At 41.8% G+C, this 12,259-nt stretch overlaps 3 protein-coding genes across 3 annotated transcripts; 2 read left to right on the forward strand and 1 right to left on the reverse strand.

Annotated features, from left to right (window-relative positions):
• Positions 1-1,127: 1,127 nt before the first annotated feature.
• ATC70_005906 (uncharacterized protein) lies at positions 1,128-4,922 on the forward strand (the record flags this gene model as incomplete). Its single annotated transcript, XM_064825188.1, has 17 exons — positions 1,128-1,367; positions 1,430-1,594; positions 1,665-1,749; positions 1,806-1,873; positions 1,937-2,083; positions 2,144-2,222; positions 2,284-2,420; positions 2,470-2,634; positions 2,697-2,782; positions 2,836-3,194; positions 3,255-3,381; positions 3,441-3,551; positions 3,614-3,722; positions 3,787-3,927; positions 3,984-4,247; positions 4,307-4,603; positions 4,662-4,922. 17 exons carry the CDS (start codon positions 1,128-1,130, stop codon positions 4,920-4,922), a joined length of 2,841 nt encoding a protein of 946 aa, XP_064680565.1.
• A 302-nt stretch (positions 4,923-5,224) lies between these two features.
• On the forward strand, positions 5,225-6,297 carry ATC70_005907 (uncharacterized protein; the record flags this gene model as incomplete). The annotated part of the gene is made up of 2 exons (XM_064825189.1): positions 5,225-5,846; positions 5,915-6,297. The coding sequence occupies 2 exons, from the start codon at positions 5,225-5,227 to the stop codon at positions 6,295-6,297; spliced, it is 1,005 nt and encodes a 334-aa protein (XP_064680566.1).
• A 2,288-nt stretch (positions 6,298-8,585) lies between these two features.
• Positions 8,586-12,259, reverse strand: ATC70_005908 (uncharacterized protein; the record flags this gene model as incomplete). Its single annotated transcript, XM_064825190.1, has 6 exons — positions 8,586-8,621; positions 8,681-9,426; positions 9,482-9,666; positions 9,724-11,618; positions 11,690-11,974; positions 12,029-12,259. 6 exons carry the CDS (start codon positions 12,257-12,259, stop codon positions 8,586-8,588), a joined length of 3,378 nt encoding a protein of 1,125 aa, XP_064680567.1.

The following is a 12,259-nucleotide window of genomic DNA, read 5'->3' on the forward strand; positions in this document are numbered from 1 at the left end:
TTGCACTATTGACCAACCCTGCAATTCGATTATCTGAGCTTCAGAAGCATAGATTACCTTCATAATTAGCCTTACCAGCGAGCCATCCAACTAGCGGCAAAACCAAATTTAAATTCCGTAGGACTTCTACTCAAGATTAGTCAAAATCGATCTGTTTGATTTATTTTGCCAGATTCGATTATATAAGTTGTAATGGTCGCCTCCTACTTCCTAATGGTTTCTTGTAGTACTTTTGGAGGCGCATTCAATAGTACTAAATAAAAAAGATACTTTGACTGAACTTATAAAGCAATCCTTGAAAATATGAAAAGAGGTTTATAGCCAAAATGTCGAGGCTTTTCATATAAAGCCTCACAGAAGCAATTTCAGGTGTTGCCATGGACCCGTAGCAACATTTTGACTTAAAATACGCCATAGTAAAAGTCTTCATTTTGGAGGTCAAAAACGCGATCGTTTGATTTTCGATAAAAACCATGGGATATCCCTCATGGTTTTTGGTCGATTTTGATCAATGTTATCTAGGTCCCAAAAAAGTTGAGCAAAGGTGTTATAAAGTGAGTGCTAGTTGAGAATAATTGTTTGGTGCCATGCTGGAGGTCTCAAACGGAGTCTAGCGCGAGAAATAGCAGCTCATAATGCATCTAAATTTTGCATGGTTTTGAGCAGTAAGCGAGGGGCCATAATCAAGTTATAGTAGAATCAATTTTCATTCATTAATTTGGTTGCTAGACAGTATATAAGCCTTGAATGAGGTCTACCCTTGAGGCAGGTAAGATATAGCTATCAAAATTGCCACGCTGGAATGTATTGTCGTACTGACATTGCTTTGCATGAATGGCGCGCCAATAGCATAACGTCTCTTGAATCCAGAGAGTACCCCGATTAATGCCCTGAGACTGAAGATGAATCCATGCGGATCAAAACCACACAGCACATCGTATCTTCAAACCAAAGTAGGTAGTTTTTGTCTAAACAAGAGCACAAGGTTCAAATAATGCATACAAGGGAAACTGGCAGCTGATCGTGAGATTATTGCATTTCCCTTATTTGTATAAAATATCAATCCCTTTTTCTATCCAGGCAACACAACCCTTTTTCTTTTCTTTTCTTTTATCCATTCTTTAGAGATGATTCGAATCCATCAGCATAGCAGTAAATCAAGGCTGCTCTTTCCAAGATACCATTCTACAGCTGCTCGTAGCAGCAGCCAAAGCAGTATCGGTATTCGTCGCGAAGACAAGAGCAGATGGGAGCGTCGATCTGCCTTGACACCCAATACGGTCAAAAAATTGATTCAGGAGACAGGCACCAAAGTATACGTTCAACCCAGCACCAAGCGAATCTTCACAAATGAATCCTATGAAGAGGTAAAAGATGGTCGTAAATGAGAGGACTTGAACAAACCACTCACTATCTTCCCATCCTACAGGCGGGTGCTATCATTACCGAGGATATCTCACAAGCAGACATCATTTTGGGCATCAAGGAAGTTCCCGAGGCATCCCTTCTCAAAGACAAGACGTATATGTTTTTTTCTCATACGCACAAGGGCAATGAAAAAAACATGCCTATGCTTCGAAGCGTGCTTGACAAGGTAAGCTTTGTGCAATGGTCCAATCTTGTTGATGCGGTTTTTCTCACACCTTCGTGGGAAATTTGTGTAGAACATTCGTCTTATAGACTATGAATTAATGAAAGATGAAACAGGCAGGCGACTAGTGGCATTTGGCCAGTTCGCGGGAAATGCAGGTACCGTATTTCATGTGTGTACGTAGTGCAAGCGTGCTAACATACAATGCCAAAAGGTATGATTGATATTTTCCACGGTATGGGCCACCGTTTCCTAGGATTGGGTTATAGTACACCTTTCATGGTAAGGGAGATAGCATTGATGGCACACAAAGTTTTAGTGCTCATGCGTGTGTCTATGATGTAGTACACTTCCATGGCACATGCTTATCCGACACTTGCTGAAGCTAAATCAGCATTGCATCGAATGGGAAACGTTATTGCTGAGAATGGCACCCCAAAAGATTTTGGACCTTTGGTATATGCGTTCACTGGATCCGGCAATGTCGCCAATGTAAGTTAACTGACATCAGTCTCAAAAACAGTACTACAACTCGGGTATATGTGTCTATAGGGTGCTATGGATATCTTTAAAGAGATTCCCCACGAATTCGTTCCTGCAGAAGACCTTTCCAAATTAGTCAACGATAAGAGTAAAGTATTTTTGCTTATCAACATTCCAGTACTGGACACTGAAACAATCAAAACACACAGATCCTAGATTAGACAGGCTGTACGCGACTCAGCTAGAGGTCAAGGACTATATCGAGCAAAAGGACGGTGGAAAGCTCATTGATTATGAAGATTACCTTGCCAATCCCGAGAGATACCAATCCAACTTTCATCACAAGGTAACATATCGCAGCATCGCGTCGATTTCCATACTGACACTGTGCACAGATTGCTCCTTACGCAAACTGTGTGGTTACCGGCGCTTATTGGGACAAGAACTACCCTCGATTAATGACAAACAAGCAATTGGCCGACTTTGAGAGACTGAAAAAGAAGGGCTTGATCAACAAGGGCAAAATGATGAGCTTGGCTGATATTGTGTGCGACGTCAAGGTGAGAAATAATGAAATGCATGGAAAACATGAGCATTTTTTTCTCACGATGTACAATGTTAGGGTGCATTTGAGTGTCTCTCTCATAGCACCAATGTGGATGATGGCTTCTTTTACTATGACGCTATCCGTGATATGGAGCATAGCGAGTAAGTATCGCAGTGGTGTTGGCGTCATTCGTATACTTACGCAATGTTTCCAGTGCTGAGGGAGAGGGCATACAAATCATGGGCATTGATATCTTGCCTGCAGAGCTTCCTGTTGAAAGCAGTGAATTCTTCAGCAAAGCACTCTACCCTTACATTAGGGAAATGGTTCAGAGCTCGCCCAAGACGCCTCTGGATAAACTGCCTACTTTGCTACGCAATGCTACTATTGCTGATCAAGGACAGCTCATGGATCCTCACAAAAGCCTCCTGAAATCAACTGCTGCCGCTGCTACATCTACTCGCAGTGCAACTTACAATGACAAAAAGACAGTTTTGTTGTTGGGCTCTGGTATGGTTGCAGCCCCTCTGGTTGAACACCTCGTCAAGAGACCAGATGTCAATATTGTCGTTGGTATGTCATTAACACTTGTAGTCATTAAATGGATATAGGCTAACAAAAAGGTTATTGCAGCTAGCAACATGGCTGAAGAGGCAGACGCCTTGGTTAGACACCACCACAATGCCGAATCTGCTCCCCTCGACATTTCCAACCACCAAGAACTCTCTCGACTGGTTAGTAAAGCCGATGTGGTAGTAAGGTAAATATATACATTTAGGGTCTCTTTGAGTGTGTAACCATTTGACGTCTCTATAATAGTCTTGTACCTGCATTTTTGCACACGCAAGTCGCCAATGTGTGTATCGAGCAACGAAAAGACATGGTTACAGCAAGCTATGTTTCCAAGGAAATGGAGGAGTTGGAACAAAAGTAAGCAGCGAACATTGCCATACACTATGAGCACTATATTCACCACAGACTCAACTATATAGAGCTCAAAAGGCTGGTATCTTGGTCATGAATGAAGTGGGTTTAGATCCTGGTATGGACCACATGTCTGCCATGAAGATTATTGATGAAGCGCAACGCAACGGTTCAAAGGTAGGTTTTATTTGTTTGTTTGCTTGTGTATTTCCTAAAGCTGACCATCATGTCATGCATGCAGATCAAGTCATTCATTTCTTGGTGTGGAGGTCTTCCTTCTCCTGAAGCGTCTAATGTCCCTCTTGGCTATAAATTCAGTTGGTCTCCACGCGGTGTATTGACTGCCAGTGGAAACGACGCCGTCTATTGGAACAATGGCAAGGTATGCGCTCTTTTAGAATAGTAAGAAACAATAACAAATAACGCGCTTTTGTTTAGAAACATACTATTGCTGGTGAAGATCTGTTAAAGGAACACTTTCCTGTAGTACAAACTCCTTACGCTGGATTCGTATTTGAAGGATTAGCAAATAGAAACTCTTTGGGTTATGCCGATATCTACGGTCTTGGTGATCTATCTGGCATGGACACCATGTTCCGCGGCACATTGAGATATCAAGGCTATTCTGATCTTTTGTACGCTTTCCGTAAATTGGGTTTCTTGGATCAGGTCAAGCCTATTGCCGAAAACTGCCACAATTGGGTATGTATATGCGGCCAGAATGCTATCGCTTTTGTTGCTGATCACCCTTGTGATTATAGTCAAATTACTTCAATTTTGTTTTATCAGGAAAGCACACTCAGCTTTCGCAAGATGAGAGATACCAGTACATGGTGGAGAAATTGGGCTTACCCAAGGATCATTTTATGGTAGAAAAGACATGGTCAGCCATTTCTTACTTTTTGTCAGAGGAACAAGAAAAAGTCAACGCTAACAATGGATCCGCTCTTGATCTATTCTCCATCTTGCTATCAAGAAGACTCAAGTATGACAAAGGGGAAAGGGATATGGTCGCTATGCATCACGAATTCGGAGTAGAGCATCGTAATGGTAAAAAGGTGAGTGTATAAGTACCCATTGAGGCCATACGAGGTTGTCCCTTACAAGATGGAGTAGGAAACCTTGACATCTACTTTGATCAAATATGGCAATGAAACGCATACTGCCATGGCAGACACGGTTGGCTTACCCACAGCCATGACAGTAGACTTGGTATTGGACAACAAGATACCCGAGCGAGGCGTTCAGAGGCCAACAAAGCCTCACGTGTATATGCCTATTTTAGATCAATTGGAAATGAAGGGTATCAAATTTATTGAAAAATCAGAACCTTTCAAGGTCAATAGATTAGATGCAACTGGGTCTCACAGTTGGTAAATGCTTGAGAAAAAAAAAAGGGGGAGGATTCATGTGCATGATATGATGATGTACATTTAGCCAAAAATGTCTTTTTATAGTAAAACTAGAGATCTCAACCTATGTAATAATAGTAGTAGCATGTACACTTCTCTTCTCCCCCCAGAATATAAATTCCTCCTTTTTTACATACTTTCTTTCTCTTTTCTTTCATCATTTGTTTGTTTGTAAGATTGTTGGTTGCCACATTGAATATAAAAGCCATCATTTTTCCAACCTTTTCTTCTTCTTCTTCTATCGTTTCTCTTTCTCTTGTAATTATAATGTACATTTTATTCTCGCTGCTACTACCAGCTATGGTATCAGCGATGACAGGTGGCACAACTGTGGAATCCTCGTCTAAATACCCGTTTTTTGTCACACTCACGGACCCCATTTTATGCGGTGGAAGCATCATTTCATTAGACCCACCATGGATTTTGACAGCAGCGCATTGTATCGAAAATTTGGAAATACATCCCAACAAGTATACAGTGGCCTATGGTAACAGAGACTTTTCAAAGCAAACGTATGCTGCTATTCAGCAAGCCGTGAGCCATCCGCTCTATGTGTCATCACAGCAGCTTCAAACACAGGTGTACGCAACGGATCAAACCGACGTAATTCCATATGACATTGCATTGATTAAATTGAAATCCCCTCTTGTGGCAAATACCCATGTCAATCGTATCCCCATATCAACAGCATCGCTCAACAAAGAAGAAAACCCCAGCACTTATAAGGAAACCATCGGTATGGGATACGTTGGCTATGAGAAGCCGCATGCTGATATGTTGCAGTACACTCCATGCAATTCATCCAATGTGGGAACTCTCCGGAACAGTAACTTTAACCACAGCATTATATTGGCTACTTCAGATGCAGGATTATGCCATGGTGATTCAGGTACGCATTATACTCAAAAATAGCTCATGAAAATATAAATGGACTCATAAAAAGATGCATCATACTAGGAAGCCCACTCTTGAGCAAATCAGCCGATACTAAAGAATATTATCTGGATGGCGTATTAAACAGGATTTTGAATGCATATGATCCTGATCCTGATAATGGGTCATGCCCCTTTCATGAATCCAATTTGACGCGATTTCTCAACTCGTTTGTCAAACCCTCGGCTCATATCAAGTGGATCATGAATGCCACGCAGCTTTCGTTTGATGCATTGACAGATCCAGTGACAAGTCTGGATGATGGCAGTGTTTTTGCAGCTTCGTCTACAAGCTCTGCTATTATTACTACGACTGCATCATTGTTTTTGCGTGCTTCTTGCTTTGGCGTTGATTGGACACTGGCGACGGTGCTGATAAGCTCTTTATTGATGATTATTTACCTTTAACTTACTGCATTTCACTAAGCATCTTCATTTTGTACATACATATACCTTTTCACTCTTGATTATTAATAAAAGTTGCATCGCACGTGGACAAAGTACACGGTTAAAACAAAATTCTTCAATGCAAGAAGGCCATCGATAGATGATGGCAATAGAAGCATCAAGTACGTGCCAATGACGATTATTAGCTTAGTGCTCAAACTTGGTTTTGATTCCCATGAGTAAATTACCAATATTCAGGGCAACCAAATCATTCATCAGGCCAGCCATTTTCTTATTGAATTAGACAGGGATAAAACTGCCAAACCCTAAAAATAAAGCACCATTACATCCCCTGAGCTACCCATGAGAGATTCAACTCTGGTTTTATAATTCGCCACCGTTAGAGATTGAGAGTAGCGAATACATCAGACGGGTAACTCCAATTACTTGCTCGTTGAGATGCAAGATAGTATTCTAATGCAAATGTGAAGCGTTTTGAAGGATTTTCACCAAAGGTTAAGATTAGGGCTTGAAACTAAATAATACGATATAGGTCAACAAAATTTTCTTTCTGCGTAAATGACTCTCATTTTATCCTTGTTAATCATAACATAATGGATGTTCTGTTCCTAGACACTTTTACAACAGGCATTTATCAGGCATGGTTCATATATGATTAGTTAAATTAACATCAATCAACAATCGAGTTTCATCTAACATTTTAGCTATTATTAATTTTGCAATATTAACCAAAGGTCAGAGGCAGTGCAAGCCACCTAAACGTATGTTGGTTTCGACCAAAGCAAAGTGTAGGTCAGGAAACCAACTGAAGAATCGAAATGCTCATAGTAACGTAATAAATTTATGGTCCCTAGACACTTTCGAAACCTCAAAAAGGAAAGAAGTTGATCTCACAAGTATTTTGATAGACTACTGTTATTAAATATAAAATGAAAGGAAATAGCATGACTAAAAGTAATGCTATATAATTTGCCGCCTACTTTGCATACACCTCAGAAGCATCTAATTACTGTATTGCCTTCATGATTAAGTTTGCCAGCCGGACCCACCAGCAAAAATCAATTTAAACCTAGATTCGTATTCTGTCCCAGATTGGCCAGATCTTAAAGATTTTCGACTCAATCAAACTATTTTAGCAGATTCGACTATTAGAATATGATTATCACCCCATGCTTCTTTAAGCTTTCTTGGAGTGCTTTTCAAGGCGCATCTAATGGTATCAAGTAAGTTAGGTGTTTTGAGTAAACTTATTGAATAATTTACGAAAATATAAAAAGAGGTTTCTGGCCAAAAAGTCGAAATTTTACATATCAAAGTCTCACAAACATGATTTCAGGAGTTACGTTAGATCGATAGAAACCTTTTGATTCAATATATACCTTAGTAAAAGTCTTCGTTATCAAGGTAAAAAAAATGCGATTATTTGATTTTCGAAGAAAACCATGAGGGGTACCTCATGCATTTTGGTCGAATTTTGCCCATGTTTTTTTGATCCCCAAAAAGTTGAGCAAAGGAGCCAGAAAGTAACTGCCAGACGAGAGCAATTGTTTGGTGCTATTCTGGCAATCTAAAACGGCCTTGAACGCAAGGAAATGCATCTCAAATGCACTCGAATTTTGTTGTATCAGGAACACTAAGGACTAAAAAGAGGAAATACCAGTATGCTGCTTGCCCGTATATGAAGTAGCCACGTGTATATGGATTTAGAGCATCACATAAGAATTAGATGCACAGATACTATAAAAGAGTTTCATGTGCAGGTGGAGGGCCAAAATGAAAGTAACAGTATTTCGAGAAGATACGCAAGGGCAGTCGGTAATGCGAGCTTCTGCTGCGCAAGGTGGTTTTCACCAAAGCGTAAACACTCGTATATTATAATAGTTGTTCAAGAGCTAAAACTGCTGCAAGTCGAAGTCTATGGGAATTCAATACCAACCTCTCGGTGTTGAAGGGTCTAGCTCTTTAAAGGTTTTCCAGAAGATCCTGAACAATGGGAATCTATCCATGCGAAATCAAATATTATATATGAATTGCCGGTTCCAGTCAAACCATAAGTAAATTACAGCTAAGCTGGTACGAAAATTCAGGAAATTATGAATCTTTGTATACCAAGCATTCTCTTTGTAATTTCTTGTGACACTTGCACTTACACTGAGACATGTCTATATTCACATAATAAGGAAAGATGCTTCACGCAGAAAAAAAGAATAAATGGAACCAATTCATTTATGAAATTATAATTTACATTGCTAAGAGAGAGATAATAAATACACGAAAAAAAAAAGCTTCTATGGATGAACACCAATGTGGTTACCAACACGCACCTAGACACGACTGAATTAAACGGCATATTCTACGCAATTACATACTGTATAGTACTTACCAAAGTCTCTAAAGAATTGCTAGCGTTTTCCAACAGATCTTCGTCAAAACGCATTGCGTTCTTTTCAAACAAGACGACCAACGTGCTACCGCCAAAGGCAAAGTAGCCCAGTTCATCTGCTCTGGCTAAACGATCACCGACGCCAGCTGTCAAGACAATAGAGCCCACCATCATAGCACCAATACACACAATAGCCACTCTGCCAAATGCCTCTGTCTCCATGTGCACAACATCGCGCTTATTATCGCCATAGACATCCAGCGTGGTACGAATAGCCATGGGATTTACCGTGTAGTATTGTCCTTGCACATTGTGTATCTTGCGAATCACACCATCAACTGGTGAATGGTAACGATGGTAGTCTTGAGGCGCCAATCTGAAAATAGCCAATGCACCGCCTTCATACGCTTTGGCTTCTTCTGCATCATCAAGTAACTTGGATATACTGAATTCAACACCCTTGATCCAAATATTAGTAGCACTATCAATGGTAGGGAATGCCATCATACGACAATCAGCAGGACTGACAGCTACACGCTTGTTATCAGGGGCGTCACAGGGACGACTTCCAGGCTTGAGCTTTCTGTAAAAGAACTCGTTGAATGTGTTGAAATTCTCCAAGGGCTCCAATACTTCGCTCATGTCCAGCTGATGGAATTTGATGAATGAATTGATTTCTCGCTTGGAAAGTGGGTTATCAAAGCGACGACCTTGTTTGACAGACATGTTGGCTAAGATACGTTGTGCTAGAGTATGTTGTTAGCGGATGAGCATAACACCATGAATACAGATGCTTTTTACCTGTCTTTGACTGAATACCCGAACGCATGCCCTTGTAGACCAATCTCATACCCAAACGAACATAGACACTCATGCGTTCATCAATCAATTGACCCGTCAAGCGGTCTTGCACAATGATATTGGCGTTGTTCGTTCCAGCCGAGTATTTACCGTAGCCTACCTTGTTGACCAGTTTCACAAACCATCTATACTTTCTGATTAGACACCCGCATACTAGGACAGTTTGCTTTGCAAAAACTTACTTGCGTTGTGCCTGCGCTTCAGAGCCAAAATTGCCCATCAAAAATCGATCCACTGTAGTCCAGTCATTGGCAGCACATGTAGCCACATGCGTCACGATATCCATCTGACCACGCTTTGCGAGGTTGGGTTTATGACAGATGGGGCATTCATTGAGCCGGATCACTTTTTCTTGTGCTGACTTGCGAGGATGATGTTCTTGAGCTTCACGCTCCAGGTCCTCCTTGTCTTGCTGCAATTTGAGCTCCTTTAATGGTCCGTCAATGTATTGAATGCCATCAGCCTCAGCTAAAGCCTCATAATCAGCCTCGTCAGGTGATTGGGGCGTAGTGGTGGATGTGGTAGAGCCAGAATGGGCCAAGTCGATATCATCTTCGTCGTAATCACCATGGCTGGAGAAATAGCCGCCCTCGCTGTCATCGCTATCGTCACTTTCATCCATATCATACTCGTCATCCTCTTCATCGTCATCCTCCTCGTCATCTGACGCAGCCAAGAAGAAAGGATTCACCGTATTATTGTTCTTTGCATCTACAGGCACATCTTTCTCCTGTTCAATGATCGTATTTGGTTCCTCCCCACCACTGTCTTGCTTGGTATCCACAGCTAAAATGAACGACTCCAAGCTGGCCACCAACTCATCCATGGTCAAGTCCTGATCAAAGTCTTTACCATGCTCCTGCCAAAAATGATCTAGGGTAGACTCAGAGATATTTGAGCCCAATGCTTCCAGCATGGCTTGTACTTCGAGTCGGCTCATGGTGTTGGAGCTGTCTGCATCACACGTCTTTGCCAAAGCAATCCAAAACATCTTTCTAATCTCCACATAGGGCACAAACTTGGCTCTAATTGTCAGCGTAGGGCGAACACTGTCTTTCCACTTGTCAGGTTTGGCCAACTTGAGAGGAATGGTATGTCTGCCCATGTTGCGCTCAATCTCTTGCGAGGGGCTATGATCTGCTTGGTCAAATGCGGTCGGTGTAGCTGTAGATTGAGTGACACTGGTAGGCATCTTTTGAATGATATCCGCGATGGAGATCTCTTGTGAAGCGACAAAATCGTTGCCCGAAAACTTGTCTTTATCGTACACGGCAAACTTGATTTTGTAGTTTTCTTGCGAGTTTCTGACGTGGAAAAAGAGCTTCTCGTTCCAAGTGGGGTTCAAGTTGTGTCGAATGGCTCTTGTTCTGAAAGTAGAGACACCATAACTGACAATAACAAAGGGGTCCATATCAAAGCCGGTGCGAGTGACATTTCTCTCGGGTGGAAGGTCTTGAGCACTTTCAATCTCCAAAAACGTAATGCCCATAACATCTGAATAGAACTTGGCGTACCCTCCTTCTGCCTTTTTCTTCTTGTTGCTAGTGCGACGACCTCCGTTTTTGCCCTTGCGACGTCTAAATTTGTTCTTTAAGCGTCTTTTTTCCTTTGGCTTTGATTGCTGCTGCTGCTGCGGCTGTTCGACCGAAGGTGTAAGGCTCGTAATAGAGGATGTGGAATTGCCCGTTTTCAGTGATCTTCTGAACCGACTGCTAAATGAAGTTGTACTGGAACTCTTTTGCATTTCCGGCGTTATGGTAGCAGCCGGCGTCGCAGGTGCTGTTGTGGGCGTTGTGACGGGAGGCGATGACGATAGAGCGTTGGTATCTGTATCATCGTCATCATGATCATCGATTAATAAAAACTGCAATTCTTCAGCAAAAGTGGCAGAGTCTGTTGGGATAGAGGTGCCTGAATCTGATCTGTATATCAGGCCAAATTGACAGCAGAGTTCAGCCTGATCAGCATCCGATGTGCTTGTGCTGGCATTGGCATCACTGCTAACACCACCACGCTTCTTTCTCAAATGAAATCGTCTATGCTGACGGCTTGTCCTTGATAAGGGATACCATTTAGCCTATTTAAAAAAAAAATATATTTTAGTATGGGTTACACGATCCTATTACTGTTTTAATTCAGAATACTTGCAGTGGTATCATCGAAAGCGATGTGATCTGGCGAGGAGAACAAATCGTCCAAGGACCAGCTTATTTGTCCTAAAAAGATGGAGGAGAACCGATCCTTGTTGAACACAGTGATGGATAAGCCATGCTCTTTGAGGGCTCTGAGTCTCTTTCGATGGCCCATGATATCATTGGATATATTGAATTCAAAGCTACACAGCCATTCTGGATCTGAGGATTTTCGGATGGTGTCTGTTCGTTGTCGAATGCCTCCACATCGCACATTGACATATGGATTCGGAACATTTGACTTTTCGGGAGGGGACTTAGTTTTGGTCGCAATCTCTTTGCACCCTATCCTTACCTCATCTTCTCGATTCAAATTACGCCCTCTGATGATATCCACCTTGAGCACTAAATCTGCGGGCACAATGTTGGTTTCAGCTTGATGATTCGACACTTGAGATGAAGCTGACGAAGTTCTGCTGTGTCGAGAGCGTCGAAAGGAAGACAATCTATGCACAAAAGGGATGCGATGGCTGCTTGCACGAGGTGTCTGTTGTGCCTCTGGTGGACTGAGAGTTGATTCGTCCAT

This window comes from Mucor velutinosus, assembly GCF_035048745.1.
Source record: "Mucor velutinosus strain NIH1002 chromosome Unknown tig00001544, whole genome shotgun sequence".
NCBI lineage: Eukaryota > Fungi > Mucoromycota > Mucoromycetes > Mucorales > Mucoraceae > Mucor > Mucor velutinosus.